At 50.4% G+C, this 16,414-nt stretch overlaps 1 protein-coding gene across 7 annotated transcripts in view; it reads left to right on the forward strand.

Moving 5' to 3' along the window:
* The window catches only part of PTPRG (protein tyrosine phosphatase receptor type G), a 725,999-nt gene that overhangs the window by 625,221 nt on the left and 84,364 nt on the right, over nucleotides 1-16,414 (forward strand). For 6 of the 7 annotated variants that reach the window (XM_073811322.1, XM_073811324.1, XM_073811325.1 and 3 more), the window contains one exon: nucleotides 10,243-10,375. In XM_073811322.1, coding sequence (XP_073667423.1) covers nucleotides 10,243-10,375 — 133 coding nt within the window. The remainder of the gene's footprint in view (nucleotides 1-10,242; nucleotides 10,376-16,414) is intronic. The other variant, XM_073811323.1, reaches the window with a different exon arrangement.

A 16,414-nucleotide genomic window follows, 5' to 3' on the forward strand; every position in this document is an offset into this window, starting at 1 on the left:
CAGCCTTTTCTCCATCTGCCTCCTCCAGCTTGGTGTTTATTTTTTAAACGAAATCACCATCATTTTAATGTTAGTGGTGACTTCTTTGAAAGACTGTGGATGTACATTTGTTTAAATCTGTTCCACATTTATTTTTTCTTCGTGTTAAAAACAATTCTTTAAATCAATATTTAGTCTCTTTGAAAAAAGCGTTAACGTTTAAAGTTACAAACTGTGTTATATTTTTACCAGCATCTCAAAAAGGCTTGATGTTTGATAACATCTTTTCAAGTGCTATGAGTAGTAGCTTTAGTATTAACTTGCAGGGAAGGAGAAGAGGAGAATGCTTCTCTAGAAGAAGGGGCCGGCGCAGACACATGCAGAGATCAGGCAGGCGGTAGGCATGGTCCGTCCCTCAGGAGGCACAGCCCAGATGTGGTGTGGGCACCCTCAGATGCCTACTGGTGCAGTAAAATGTTCTCGGGATGGTACGTGGCATGCCCCAGCAAAAGCATTTCAGGGTGGGCATTGTCTACAAACTCATCACTCAGTGCTGGGATTTTTCATTTTTCTTTCCTTAAAATCAGGGCTCCTTTTTCAGATTCAATCTTGGTCAGAACCCCATTATGTAAACACTCATTCACCGAAAGCTTGTTGACTGCCTTCTCGGGGTCAACTAAAGAGACAGTCCAGTTTAGGGGTCAGGAAAGTACAGTCTCCAGGCCAGAACTGGCCCCTGGCTGGCCTTTGTCCTGCCCCTGAGCTAGGAATGGACAGTGTTGGTCAGCGACTGAGGGCTGCTGTTCTGCTCTGAGCCAGAGTCAAGGGTGCTAAGCTCCAGCCACCCCACTCCTTTTGGGCAAACCCCACTCCTTTGGGCACCTCTTTGGAACTTTCAAGCTCTAAAGAAAACCTTTGCCTATAAAAATAATTACATCACTGGTTAACATTCGTTCCATGCTGGTGTTGTCTGTGCTAAAAGCCAAAATGTGATGTCACTTAATCCCCCGGGAGGCCCGTGCTGTCCTTGTTGCCATTAGGCCGGTGAGGAAACTGAGGCTCAGACGGTTAAGGAACGTGCCCCGGGCAAGACGTGGCGAGACCGGGGGTCAGACATGGGCCCTGACTCCATCGTGGTGCTGCCTGCATCCCGCCTTAGGGGCTTGCTCCCTGAGTGGGCAACACAAGATGGTTTCAGGTGACGTGTTAATTATTAAACGAGTATTTGAACGTGTACTTTTAGAAAGATACCATTTTTTAATTTACGGCACAGGTTCTCAACCAGAGTGATGATTTTGTTCCCCTTCCCTGCAGGGATATTTGGCAATATCTGGAAACACTTTTTGGTTATCATGACTGAGGAGGGGGCTGCTACTGGCATTTAGTGGGAGGAGACCAAGGCTGCTGCTAAACATCCTACAGGGCACAGACCAGCCCTGCAACAAAGAATGACCTGGTCCAAAGTGTTGATAGCGCCATGGTGGAGAAACTCTGATTTATAGTATTAACGTAAAGTTCCTTTTCAAAGTGTACTTGAGGGAAAAAATAGTAGTTAATTTAAGGTCAGAAAGAAGCAGCAATACAGGCTCATGAAGATAGGGCAGACATCATGAATGTGAAACTCAGCTGGGGTATATGGAGGTAGGAAAATGTTGCATACTTTATTCAAAATAAAATAGAACAGGCACTCGTATGGACTACCGTGGCAGTTTGCAGTCAGGTTTTTTATGGGGAGAAGTTTTCTACGTAATTCTGCTTGCCCCGGGTCTTGGCTGTGATCTTCATGGGAGTGTGGGAAAGAACTAGCTCAGGTGCCCTGAAGGCACCCGTGTGATTTAGTTTCCTCCCGGGAAGTGTCTGGGTCCTTGGAAGTTTCTGCCCCCCACTGAGTGACCTTTGAACTAGGACAGCCTGTGTATCTCTTAGTGCAGGCAACCAGACCTCACCAAGAACACCGAGGTTTCCAAACAGGCTGGGGTCAGGAATTCAGGCTGTAAGGAGTGGTGTGTTTGACGTGAGTCCTGACTGATGGCAGAGTCACGTGACGTTGCAATGCCGTGTCTGTGGCGGTGATTTCTGGTAGATGAGGACCTGCCGTATATATGGGACTTCGAGTTAAATTGGGATTTATCAAACGCCCTCAATTTTCCAGCACCTAATGGAAATACACATGACAGTTCCACTGTTGAGTCTGATTAAGTGAGCTCTGTGTGAAATGGTAAGGAGGGCTTATTGATGAGAACTCCTAGTGGTGATATAAATTGAAACACATGACAGATGCTCTAAATCCAGCTCAGACGTGGTAATCGGAACATGGAACCCGTGTCCCGTTGCAGGAGAATATATGTATTTGTAACCCACAGTCGTGTCTCTGGTTTAGCTAATGCCAGGGCTCCAGCAAATTAAGACAAATTTTGTGGCCCTATAAAAAAGCGGCCGCCTGTTTACTTCACACCCATTAAGGGGGCTACCACGAAACCCCCAAACCAAAGCAAAACAGAAAATAAGGTGTTGGTGAGGATGTGAAGAAATGGGGACCCTTGTGCCCCGTTGGTGGGAATGTAAAGTGGAAGCCACTTGGGAAACAGTATGGAGGTTCCCCGCAAAATTAAAAATAGCATTACCATATGATCCAGCAATCCCACTTATGGGTATTTACCCAAGAGAATTGAAAGCAGAGTCTTGAAGAGATATTTGTACACTCATGTTCATAACAGCATTATTTATAGTAGCCAAGGGGTGGAAGCAACCCAAATGACTGATGAATAGATGAACAAAATGTGGTATACACCTATAGTGGAATATTATTCAGCCTTAAAAAAGAAGGAAATCATGCCGCATGCTACAACCTGGATGAACCTTGAGGACTTATTAGTGAAGTAAGCCAGTCCCCAAAAGATAAATATATATATATGGGTATGATTCCATATATATGTGTGTATATATATATATGAGTCCACTTAGGTGAGGTACCTAGAGTGTAGTCAAGTTGTAAGGCAGAAAGAAAGTAGGATGGTGGTTACCAGGAGCTGGGGTCGGGGTGTTGGGGAATTGCTGTTTAAAAGGTGCAGAGTTTCCGTTTTGCAGATGAAAAACAGGTTCTGGAAATCGATTGCACAGCAGTGTGATATGCTTACCCCTACTGAACTGTACTGTTAGACGTGGTTAAGACGGTGACTTTTCTGTGTGTTTTAGCACAGTTTTTTACAAAAACCAGTGCCTTAATTCACAGCTGCGGGTGGTTTTGAAGGAGTGGCCTTATCAGAGCAAATGCAGTCCCGTTGTGCGCGACTGAACCCGGCTGTAGATGTCTGAGTGTGCAGACATCTGCTCCTAATCTTATTGAAAAGTGAAAGAATCCTACTTTCCCCGAGTCCTGAGAGTGGCCTCTCAGATCCAAGCTCATTTTAGTCTTGACCACGTAGGGGTTCTTGTCCTGAAGCAGAAGTTGAGCCCTCACTGCGGGGTAGGAAGCGTTTCAGAAAGGTCCATCTGATGTCTCACTGCCTGTAGCATTTATAGTACATTGTACTCCGTTTTTATTTGCTTCTACTGGGATGAGAGCCAAGCCAGTAAAAGGCAAACAGCATTAATTCAGTGATGACATATGCCACTGAAAACTGTTTTTCTTTCTTTTTTTTTTTTTTTTTTTTAATTTTTTGGAAAAAGCAGAACGGAGGCACTTTACGATTCTGGTGGATGTGGAAATAAAAGCTGGGAGGAGGGAGGGCTGTGGGGAGGTCATTAAACCCTCCCTCCCTCCCGCAGATGCTCAGAGAGGGTTAGGTATTAGACAGCATTTTGCCGTAAGTTTCCACTGGAAGCCATTTCTGAGACCGGCTCATTCTCTGAGTCCCGGCCCTGCCTGGCCTCACATCTTCTGACCCTCCTAGCAGCCCCTCATCCGCACATCACATCCATGGGGGGAGAGGTGGGTGTAAGTTGATACCTCCTTTCCATTTTTATCCTCTTACACACAGACCAGAAAGATGCAGCCCTGGAAAGAGTATGAAGAAGGTCCAAGTCCACAGAGAGGAATGGCCCACGTTTATAGATGGAGCAACTGTCTGATTCGTTTCTAATTGGTTGAAAAATAAAATCTCTTTGAAAATAAATATGGAATTGGGAAAGCTGCCTGGTCAGAAGCAGCCTCTTCTCTCGAGCTGAATTAGTAATTTCAGAATCCTGGTCAGGAGTTTTATTAAACCATGATTTTTGCTTTTGATGATAAGGCCTTTGTCAAAGTCCCAGGTGTGTGTGTTGTTCTGCTGATTCATTAGGTCAGCGTGCCATCCTGCAGACAGAAATTCGACTGGCCAGAGGGAGCTGGCAGCAGGAGTCAGGAGTGAAGAAAGCAGGTCTGATGTGAGACATTAGGGAGCAGTGAGGACTGTGGCAAACTGATGAGCCATGCCCTGTCTTAGAGAGTGTGCTGCTTGGTTCTAGCTGATGTTTGCCATGTGGGAATTCAGACCTGTGTTGCTAGCCAGTTTTGAACATCTCCAGGAGAAGATTCCCTTTTTGATTTTTTTGTGAACTCTATTGTTTATTAAATCTTGGCAGCTAACTCACAATTTAATTAATAACTCCCAGGGGAGGGGTGCCAAGCCAGACACATCTGTGGGCTGCCAGTTCACACAACCCATGGCAGGCAGGAATCAAAGGGCTAGGCCTGCTGGCAAAACCAAACCAGCTGGACAAATCAGAGATGGAGGCGAGAAGGAGGTGCATTAACCCAGAGGTCCTGCACTTGTCCTGGTGTCAGGATTCGGGCATCACAGAGAGAGGCAAACCTTCCAGGAGCAGGGTGGCCAAGCTCTGCTGGACCTTTCAGGAGGCAGCTGGGATACAAGTGAAGCTCTGAATAAAAGTGAGCTGCTCCTAACAGTTGGGAGCATCTAATTTTATCACAGTCAGCGCCGTTGCTTGGTTCCGTTGAAAGGAAGAACGAACGTTCTCTGGACGCGGGCACTGTGACCAGTCTGGCTTTCTGAGGATGCAGCCCGTGCAGTCACACAGCCCTGTGCTCAGGAGGCCCTGTGTTCGCCTTCATGTTCTGCTGTCGTTTCTTGAAACTCTTTCATAATTTCTGATCAAGACGCCCTGTGATTTCGTTTTGCATCTGGCGCAATCTGCTTTGCACAGATTATCTCATTTCATCCTTCGAAGTCCCCTGAGAGGTGAGCGTTATCATCTGTTTCCCTTTGACAGAGGAGCGACCAGAGGCTCAGAGACAGGCAGTCACTTATCCCAAGTCACACAGCTAGAAAGGCCTAAGCCAGAATTTGTAATCAGGTCTGCCTGACTCTGAAGGGCAGGATGTTGGTTTCTCTGAAAAGCTGATAGTATGTTCTAGTCTCTGGGGGCCTTGGCGTGGGGAAGATTGTCAGGAGACTGAAGCAAAGGAGGAAGAGAGTGTATACCCAGCTCAGGCGGCATGTTAGGTGTCCCTAGTAGCTTCTGGTAGTTCACTATTTGATCCTGCTTTCTCCTTTGAGGGCCTGCTGGGCCACAGATTGAGTCAGGCAGTGGGACAAGCGTCTCTCCTGAAGGGTGGCAAGAAGCGTAGTGCAGTCTTGTCTCAGGGCAGACTTTGAGGTACTGTCTCTTCGCTGGCGGTCTCCTCACAGGCAGCCCCCTGCTGCTGATGCCCGTAGAACCCATCTGAGGTTCTGTGTGGTTGCCACCCATGCCCTCATTTATTCCAGGGGGATTCCGCTTCAGCAGACACCCGATGAGCACTCAGCATCTGCCTGGCGCTGTGCTAGGGTGTTGAAGAGGGGGAGGATGCTGGTGGTGATGGTGATAATTAGTGATGCTGTGGGTGATGGGTGGGGATGGTGATGACCGTCATCACAGTTGATAATGTTAACCAGGTCCTATGGTTGCCAGGCAACATGCAAAGTGTTTTATTGCATTAGCTCATGCAATCCTCGCGCCACCCACGAGGTAGTGAGCAATATTATTATTTCCACTTACAGATGAGGAAACTGAGGCCCAGAGAGGTTAAGTAACTTGCCCAGAGTTGCATAGCTAGTAGGAGACAGAGCTTTATTACTGTTCTATATACAGAGAAGATCAGCCCTGCTTTGGGGGACCTTACAGTAAGTAGTAAAAGGGTACTTGTAGGGCTTCCCTGGTGGCGCAGTGGTTGAGAGTCCCCCTGCCGATGCAGGGGACACGGGTTCGTGCCCCGGTCCGGGAAGATCCCACATGCCACGGAGCGACTGGGGCCGTGAGCCATGGCCGCTGAGCCTGCGCGTCCAGAGCCTGTGCTCTGCAACGGGAGAGGCCACAACAGTGAGAGGCCCGCGTACCGCCAAAAAAAAAAAAAAAAAAAGAGCACTTGTAATTGAGTGTGATGCGTGCCGTAAAAGAAGTTGCACAGTGACAACCACCGTGACGAGAATGAGAGTATTTACTTAGCATTTGGTCAATGCCGGGCACACGTCTAAGCGTTCTACGTGCATCTGAAGTTTTCCCACCACCTCTATGAAGTAGGTTTTTTTATCCCATTTTATAGATGAAGAACTCCAGGCCTAAACTGATTTAAGTTATTGGTTAGAGGTCACGTAGAAGGTAGCAGAGCCAGGATTTGAACCTGTGATCTTTACTCTGCCCTCCAGAGCACAGACCGAGGGTCTGGGGAGGCTTCACAGAGAAGGTGGCACCTGAACCAGGACTGAGGAATGAAGAGGAGCTTCTGAGGGCGGGGTGGGAAAGGTGTTCCTGGCAGTGAGATCAGCAGGGACAAAGGCAGAGAGGTGGGCCCATGGCCCAGCATGGTCACTGGGTGAGTGGGTGTGACCGGAACCCATTGCAGGGGGCGCAGCAGGTGATGATGGGGCGGGAGGAAGGCCCACTCGTGAAGGGTTTTGCTGTCCCTGAGGGCAGTGTGGGATTCCTCAGGAGAGTGAAGGGCACAGATTCCACATGACTGTGTGGCCATGGAATGAAATTCCGGGCTCCTGGTACTGTGAAGACAAAGCAGTACTGTGTATTTTAACATGAACTCAGCTTTCTCATGCCTGCATGGAAATCCACGAGCACTCCTATATTTGCCTGACCTTTATGTAAAAGACCCGGGCAAATCCGGCTGCCGGTCATTAGTCCAGGCCGAGATTAAAGTGCTGTCAGAATCATTTCCTTAGGTCTCTGTCTCACACTGCAAGGTGTTGCCATCCTGAGTTCTCCTCCATAGAAACCGCCACTTCAGGGGCTGTCCAGAGAAGGATTTCTGATGTGTTCATTACTCCATCCCCTCACAAAAACGACAACAAAAAACCTTACACATGGGCTTCCCTGGTGGTGCAGTGGTTGGGAATCCGCCTGCCAATGCAGGGGACGCGGGTTCGTGCCCCTGTCTGGGAAGATCCCACATGCCGCGGAGCGGCTGGGCCCATTGAGCCATGGCCACTGAGCCTGCGCATCCGGAGCCTGTGCTCCACAATGGGAGAGGCCACAACAGTGAGAGGCCCGCATACCGCAAAAAAAAAAAACCAAAAAACCTTACACAGCGCCATGAAATATTAGAAAGAGAAGTAGCTCAGTGGGGAAACCTGAGCGACAATTTTGGCGAAGGGTCCTTTTCAGTGATTGAGGATGAGAAGGACCTGGGGTTTGCATTCGGTCTCCTCCCCGTAGCTGCCTACTGTGTAGCAGCTCAGGCAAGAATCCTTTTCTGTAAGAAGGCAAGGAAAGAAAGAAGACCCTGGGTATGCAGGGGCTTCCCACGGCGGATAGTGAGCTCCTTGGACGTGTGGCCTGTAATGTCATCCCTCCTGCCATATTTTCCATTAACAGGACCACCCGGGCTTGGGGATTCCCCACTGCCAGCCAGATTATTAGCTAGCTGGGCTGCCCCCTGCTGGAGCCCTGCAAAATTGTCCTCATTTGCAACTGTGGTTTTTGCCGCACGTGTGTTTACACATTCTAACCCAGTTAACTCATACCACGTAAGAGCTACATAATCAAAATCCCATAAATGCCTAATTAAAATCCCTGCTTTATCTAAAGATACAAGAACAATGAGGGAAAGTGTGGCTGGCGGCCAGAGCTTTGCAATTAAAGCATTATATCGCGGGACAGACTGCACATCTGATGCTGATCTGCCTCAGCTTACAATACTGCAGTGATTGCCACTGCAAGCCCTGGGGCCTAAAAGCGGTGCCCGTAATTCAGCCTACAGACCCTGGCTGAGGTGGCCTCTAGCACTCCATCTTGGCGGCCCCCCTTGTTCTCCTACCCGCCCCCCCCCCCCCCCCCCCCCCCCCCGCTTCAGTGCACTCTCTCCAGAACACATCTGCCCTTGCCCTTGGCCTGGCTAACTCCCCTTCATCCTTCAGCTCCCACCCGAACGTCAGGAAGCCTCCAGAATTCCTGGGCTAGGACAGCTGTTCCCCTGTACCCGTTGTGCTTCCCCTGGCATCACTTTCATTTTATTCTAATTGCTTGGTCATGTGTCTGCTTCTCCCCCTGTAAATTCCTGCCCCACGGGCACAGGGTTGTTCCTGTCTGATGTTCTGCTGCATCCGCCTCCCATAGCACCGTGCCTGACACACAGTCGGAGCTTGACAGATAGCTGCCTGATGAAAAATTGTGGAGCGAGGGATATCGAGAAATGGGCTGGCACAGCTAGGAAGGCAGTTTATAAACCGCCGGCTGCCCTGCTGTGATTTTTAATCAGAGTGTGCCTCACTGGCCTGCCTCTGTGTCTTTTTACCTGTGAGCTGGGCATAAATCTGGCCCTGCCTGTGCATGAAACAAAGGAGAGCATCAAGGTCCAGTACATTCGAGGAAACCCAGTAAAAACCCTGTAACCCGTTTCTGCTTCACTCCAGGTCTTGCCTCCTTAGCAGTCTCCTCCCAGGGACAGTTATCTCTTTCCTGCTCAGCCCACCTCCTCTCTCTTGGAAACGCAGCCTGATTAGCCCTGCATTTAGTCCATCCAGCAGACGGACGCTTGCGGCTGGCTGCAAGCTGGCCTCGTTTCTGCAGAGCAGGAGGAAACCTTGCTGAGCACGGGTCAGCCTGCAGCCAGCTGGGGATGATTCCGTGGGCTTCTCGCGGTCATAGTGAACCTTCGCTTTCTCGCCGCGTGCCTCTCGTGACCGTCTCTGTGTACCTGGGCTCTTTCTTCCCAGACCCGCACCACATCTGAGCTTCATCCGGGCTACCTGGAGATTTCCAGGTGTTGACTCCACAGTTCAAGAGACTAGGTTCTCACTTGAGGCTGCTGGGGACTTGTGAAGATCCTCGGGGCCTGAGAGAGACAGGAGGAGCTGCTGGGGTAAGAGGCACTGGCTGACCCGAGAGAATCCTGGACCATTTCACAAGCTTCCCCGGTTAACCCCTGCACCGGCTGCCGTTGAGTAGCCAATGTGCACTCGCAGGACAGTGAGGCGTGGCGGCCGGTCCGAGAGCTTTTAGAAGGATGGGGAGAGGGGACGGCTGGGAGATGAGATCAAAGGAAAAGCTTTTGAACCATATTTGAGGAGAAACAGGATCTCTGGGGATCTGGGTGGTGGGATCTCCTCTGGTAGGCAGAGGAGTCTGGGTGCTCCTTCTGGGATGTGCGGTTGCTCAGACTTGGAGTGGCTCGTTGAGATTCTGGGGTGAGAGTACCATTGCCTTAGCTTGAGTCCTGCCCCTCCACTTGGCCAGGAGCCTAGGGGGGCCCACACTTGGACAGTTGTGCCACCAGGACTGTCTTTTGGGGAGAGGTGGTCTCCCACAGCAGAAATGGGTGCAGTTACTAGAGGAAGGGGTAACAGATGCTAAGCAGACAAAGACATACCCATTGTAGTCACAGCCGGTCATCTTAGTAAAACCCATCGCTGCCTCCACCCCTCCTGCCTTGGCAAACCTGCAAGGCTCCCCCGCCTCTTTCCACAGGCAAGTTTTGTGCTACATTCCGACTTGAGCACATTCGTTCAGTGTATCCAAAGGCCGCTCAGGGACGGTAAGGTTCTTGGAGTGAGGCTGGGTCTCTGTCTTCCGTGCAACTCTTCTTAACAACATCTTGAACGCTACCTGCAAATCCATCCCACTGGCGATTACAGGATGCAGCCTGCAGCACAGGTCCCATGTGGCTTGGGACTCGGTGGGAAGCAGCGTGGGCTGCAGGTTGCCCCTCGTCACCAGGTAGCCTTGTTCTCCAGAAACCACCCAAAACTGGAGCAGAAATCCCCATCGCACTCTGGCTCCCCAGCGCCCCCCCTCGACTAGCCTCTGCCCTCTAACTGGCGTGGTTTCTCTTTGCAGCAGAAAAGAACACCTCGGGAATGATAAGCCGCCCTTCTCCAGGGAGGATGGAGTGGATCGTCCCTCTGATTGTGGTGTCAGCCTTGACCTTCGTGTGCCTCATCCTCCTCATTGCTGTACTGGTTTACTGGAGGTGAGTCAGCCAGGCAGCCCTGACACAGAGGGTGTGGGCGTCGGGTTGTGCTGTCAGCATGCTGCCCTGGCGGGGGGTGGCTGGCCCGAGGGGAGGGGAAGCCCACGGCCTCTTCATTCAGAAAGGTAAGGTAGCTGGAGTGTTTCCTGGTGTCGCCACCTGGGAGATCCGCTTTATCTGCAAGAAGCCGGTGGGATAGAGCCACTACTGAGATGAAGGCGCTCATGATGGGTTTCTAGGATTGAGTGCCAAAGAGGCGATTGCTTGGGAATCAGGGAGATCCGGGTTCAAATCCCAGGCCTGCTACTTGCTGGCAACAAATCCCATTTCCACTCTGAGCTTCAGTTCCTAAACCTGCAAACGGAGTTAATAAGTTTCATAGCATTTCCAGTTTCCCTGAGACCGTGCTTCGCTTTGTCGTATCCGCATAATAGCTCCTCTTGACCTGAAAATTTTTTTCATAGCCCTTTGCTGAAAATTCGGTGATAGGAAAACGTTTATCATGTTATGTGGCATTTAATAGACACAGGATAAAGATGGCTGATGGCAAGTCATCCTTATGTTAGCATCATCCTTGAACTGGTTCTCACTGCTTCCCACGGGAAGCCTGCTTGCAGCTCCTATTTAAAAGTTGTGTGTTTTTTCAGCTACACTCTCTCAGCCAGTTTAACTGAGTGAAGCAGGCTTGGCCCACGCGGCTGGCCTGGCTGCCTTCACCTGTCAGACTGATGTAGGAAGCTTCTGCCCTTTAACAAGCTTCATCAGTGATGAATACGTGTCATATTTCCCTCCCTCCCTCCCTTCTTTCCATTCATTTGATGAATTTTGAGCCCCTGTGGTGTGCCAGACACTCTTCTCTCATGGAGCTTACATCTTAGTGGGGGAGACAGGCAATAAATAAAGCAAACGAGGTGGCGGTAAGTGTATAATGGAGAAAACTAAATCTGGAAAGCAGAGGGGGGATGCTGAGGCTTAGCGATGAGCGGTCAGAGTGGTTAAGGAAGGCCTACCTGGCGAGTGGTATTTGTCCAAAGACCTAAAGGAGGAAGGAGTCAAATGGGCTCCACCTGGGGCATGTTCCAGGCAGAGGAAACAGCATGTGCAAAGGCCCTGAGGCAGGAGTGCGCCTCGTATGTTCCAGGAATGGCCAAGAGGTGTGGCTGGAGCAGGTGAGAATGGGAGAGAGTGGTAGGAGAGGGCATCAGGAAGAAACAGGATGGAAGGGAGTTGGGTCAGGGACTGCTTTGTGGGCCATTGTAAACACATTGCCTTTGACCCTAAGAGAAGTACTGTTTGGTAGAGAAGTGTTGTGATCTAACTTCAGGATTACTTGGCTGTGCTGCAAAGACCACTGCAGAGGAGCAAGGGGCAGAAGCAGAGAGACCAGGTAGAAGACTACTGAACTGGTCCCGGAAGGAGTGATGGTGTCTCCCGTGAGGGCAGCAGTGCAGGTTGTAGAACTGATTGGATATAGATACATTCTGAAGGTGGGATCAACAGATTGCCGACAGATTGGCCTGTGTCCCTAGGTCTGTTTTCAGTTGGAAAGAACAAGAGAAGAAGGAAGCGTTCATCCGAGGCTCCCCCAGGCGTCTAACTATAGCTGCGTTAGTGCTACAGACCAGCTAGATGATGGGTTATATTGTGTTTCAGGGTGAGCCTGGAAACACTAGACTCACCTCCATGCCGTCCTTTCTCCAGGACAGTGGTTTGCAAACAAATAGTTGTCTGGAGCCTGTTAGTAACTGGGAGGCTGCCTAACGTGGGTTGAACTGAGCACAGAGAGGGAACGAAAGGTCTGCCTGCCCTCCTCTTGGCTCCTTTTGGTGCCGTGTGGTTTTAGTTGCAGACTCTCCCCACAAAGGAACACAGAGAACCCACAGCTGCCCCTGGCTGGGTAACCCTAGCAACCCCAGTGTGGAAAAGTTCCTGTTCCAAATAGTTCTAGCAAAAACCTCAGGGTTGTTTCTGGTTGGCCCACCTTGGCTCTCTGCCTACCTGAGAACGGATCACTCTGACCAAAGCAGACCGTGGACATTTGGCCAAGCAGACGTGTTGAGGGCAAGCTGCTTACAGGAAGGGGCTGTGTAATGTCATAAAGAGAGCTTTCAAGACCCTTACATTCAAGGTGTTTTTTCCCATTAGAAATTCACACTGTTTATATTTTTGACAAACTCAGTGAGTCTGAATCAAAACTATAGGGCTCTTTTCACTGCAATTGCAACGGGTTCATGAAACCGTTGGAAGTGAAAGCCGAGGACTCTGAATTGTTTCTCCACTAGCGTCCCTTGCACGATGTGGGTGTTTGCTGATGTTCACAGAGTCCTTTTTGAGCACCAGCTGCTGTGCCAAGCTCTCGCCAGGCCCCATCTCCTGGGATCCTTACGACACGTTTGTATGTTCCCATCCCCATATTAAAAGTAAGGGGCAGAAGCTCGGGGTGGGGCGCGTGACTCGTGAAGGGTTCTGCAGGAAGTGGTGGGCCCTGGTTTTGAACACAAGATGTCTTCAATCTAGAATCCATGAACTTTTTGAACCCCTGAGATACGTACCTGGTACTGCACTGAATCCTGTGGAGGCGGAGCGTGATGGACGTTCAGCTCTGAGTCACGTGGACTTGGGGTCCGTGGGCCTGTTGTGCCAGTGCCTCACCGTTAGGCTCGGCTGCTTTCTTTGACCAGGGAAGGGAGAGGGAACCAGCATTTGTTGAAATGCCTGCCGTGGGCGCAGGAGTGTGCATTGTTCTCATCCACTCCTGGTCAGAACCATTTCTGTTGCTGCTGACAGAGAGAGACCTCTTCCAAACTGCCTTAAGCACAGGAAGGAAAGAGCTGGTTGATGCGTGACGTTGGATGTTCCGGAGCATCAGGCCCAGCTCTTTTGGAAAGACAAGGAAAACGGGGCTTGGCATGTTCTGTGAGCCTCTTTCCCTCGCCCTCTGTCTCTGGGATCTGCACTTTCTCTGTCTGTCTGGTCTTTTCTCTTGGGAAGGCCCTCTGACTGTTTCCACATGGTGGCCTCTGGCCCATGTTGGACTTACATCCCCCCATCCCAGTGGAAAGGGAATTGCTCTCCTCCAGTAGTGCCAGTTTAACCCCAAGGTGGCATGTCTTAGGACTGACTCGGGGTATTTGCCCGTCCCCAGAGCCCTCTGGCAGCCAGCGGAGATGAAGACTTGTCAGGCCTGGGTCTTACATTTAACTCTGGAGCCCAGAAATGAGGACGTTGCCCTCGAAACCACATGCATTGAAGGTGGACAAGGGGTGGTTCCCCAAAGGACCGTCAAGACCCAGAGAGGCGACTGGATGCAGGTGCTAGGCAGACAGAAGAGGGCAGTGCCCCTCCAAAAGCTGAGAAGTCGGAATCAAGGAGGGGAGGGATTTGCACTAAGAAAAGAGAATTCAGACTTGGATAGCAGGGCAAATGCGCGTGTAAATAGCCGGAAAGAAACAAGGCAGGTGTGTGAGCTCAGCGCGGCCAGCCTGGGGTTCTCACTAGGACTCTGGTGTCACACGTGTGTGTGTCATGCCCTGGAAAAATGAGGGGTGCTTTCAATCCTGTCTCAAGTGCAGGATTATTAAAGAGTGCATGCAGGAGTTTAGAAGGTTCAGCTCAGGGTTCTGCTATGGAATAATAAAGCTATTTTCCTTTTCTGTGGGCATTGGAGCCCCTTGCAGCTCCCATTCGGCAAGCGGTTGTGGAGTTCCTGCCGCACGCTGTGCTGGGCCTGGTGATTTAGGGTTCATGGCCCTTCCCTCAAGGCCCTCACGGTCCCCTGGGCGACGCAGTCAGGGAAACAAAGACTACGGCGAGTGTACGGACAGCAGTGAGCCCAAGTTGCTGTGACAGCACGCAGGCAGGACTTGCAGCAGGCCGGGGGGCGGAGTGGAGTCAGACAAGGCTCCCTGGGGGAGCTGAGGCATGAGCTGGGCCTTGAAGCACAGCGGTCCCCAGCCAGTGAAGGAGGTGTGGCGCTGGAGAGAGAGAACCCGGCCTCTCGTAAGCAGGCACCTGTGGTTCAGTGTTGCTGGAACAAAGCATGAGGACAGGAGGGGCCCGATCACGAAGGCCCCGATGCCACTGTCATATCCTGAGAGTGATGGAAACGTATGAAGGGCCAAAGCTGCGAGAGGGCAAGACGAAAAGCGGCAAACACTGGGAAGTGAAGTACGAACACGGGCCAGAGTCAGACAGCCTGGATTTGGGGCCAGGCATTACCGGTCCCTCACCGTGTGGGTCGCCTTAGAGCATATATTTCTAACGGGAATGTGATCATCCCCAAAGTGGTGAAAATGGGTTTGGGGAAGGCGAAAAAACTTTTTGTATATCAAGCACAGATATACACACACACACACACACACACACACACACACACGTATCTAGTACATACACAGATATGCAGTTTGTCATTGATATTAAAATTTCATTGGGAGGGTGTGATTAGGGGAAAAAAGTCTATAAAGGCCCCTTAGGGGAGGTGCCTATGAAAAAAAGGGCGAGAAACACTACCTTAGACAAGACTCCTCCATCACCTTCAGCGTCCTCCTCTGCAAAATAGAGTTAAGAAATGTGCCAGTGAGTTCATGTGAGGATTAGGTCTGAGCACCAGGAAATGTTCATTCCAGTGCCCGGCAGATGGTGAACATCAGATCCCTGACTGTAGAGAAAAATACAAATTCAGTTCTGGGTCCTGCTGTGCCTAAAGAGAAGTCATTGTTCTCGAATAAAGAAACTCAGGTTTACAGATCTAAACAGATGCTGTCCCGGACACGCAATCATATCGTAGGACTGCACACAATTCCCAATTATATGTTCACTGCTTAACACATGGCTTGAAAATAACTTTCGGAATTTCCTTCTAGAATTCCTTCTTTTGCGTGATCTCAGTTGTGCAAAGTACTTATCCTAGAAATAGCTGAAAGTTGCCTGTTGGGAGCTAAGGATAGTAGACATGTAGGTGAACCTACCGAGCAGAACCACTTTGGGCCAAAAAAGGGGAGTGCGGGGCTTCCCTGGTGGCGCAGTGGTTGAGAGTCTGCCTGCCGATGCAGGGGACGCGGGTTCGTGCCCCGGTCCAGGGAGATCCCATATGCCGCGGAGCCTGTGCGTCCGGAGCCTGTGCTCCGCAACGGGAGAGGCCACAACAGTGAGAGGCCTGCGTATCGCGCAAAAAAAAAAAAAAAAAAGGGAAGGGCGACCATAAAGCTAATGATTGGTTTGGGTGATACTCTTAATGGGCTTGGAGACAATCCCAGAGGAGCTCACCCTAAGTAACTAAAGATGTGACCCCACCCACGGCCCTGTCCCTTCCGAAACAACACTGAGGCAGGGTGGTCAGCCTGGGCAGCGCTGGCATCAGCTGCTAGAGCTGCTGCAGGAGATACCCCCACCCCACCCCAGCCCGCCACCCAGTGGCGTAACCACACGAAGCTGAGTCCTCACCGTGTGAAGTCTGAGGGGGTTTGGGCAGCCCTTTCCCACCTGGGGTGGAGAAAAAATTGATAGAAAAATCGACGGGGCACCTAGCTTTCAACTGCACGGCCCGGGAGTGTAATCCTCCACTCCTGTTTGCCCCCCATTGGCCACAGATGGCCCCTCAGCCCCAAGGACACACGATAAGTTGGGGAGCGCACTGATATTCGTGGAGCACAGCCAGAAGTATCCTTAAATATTCAGGCCCTTTGGCATCATTGGGTTAAGAGTATGTTTCCTGAAAGGGACCTCTTTGGAGGCCAATTGTTAGTCTCATTACATCACATTTGGCCAAAACTAAAAAATATAGGTAGAGACCTCGTATATTTCTGGTCAACTGGAAGATATACAGAAGTCCTTTAGGGAGCTATTTGAGCAGCATTTTTACAGGCAGCAACATGAGTTTGTGGGAGAAGTTTAGTTTGAAATACGGTTGGCTGAGATGTTACAGGTAAGGTCTCTCTCCGAGTCTCCTCGCAAATGTCTGCCTTGAAGAGATGTAGTAAAATCTGTAACAATGCAGAAGGTGCTGTAAAGCTAGGAAGAAACATGCAGAGCGTTTTGGCA

The sequence above is a fragment of the Tursiops truncatus genome, chromosome 10 (assembly GCF_011762595.2).
Source record: "Tursiops truncatus isolate mTurTru1 chromosome 10, mTurTru1.mat.Y, whole genome shotgun sequence".
Classification (NCBI taxonomy): Eukaryota; Metazoa; Chordata; class Mammalia; order Artiodactyla; family Delphinidae; genus Tursiops; species Tursiops truncatus.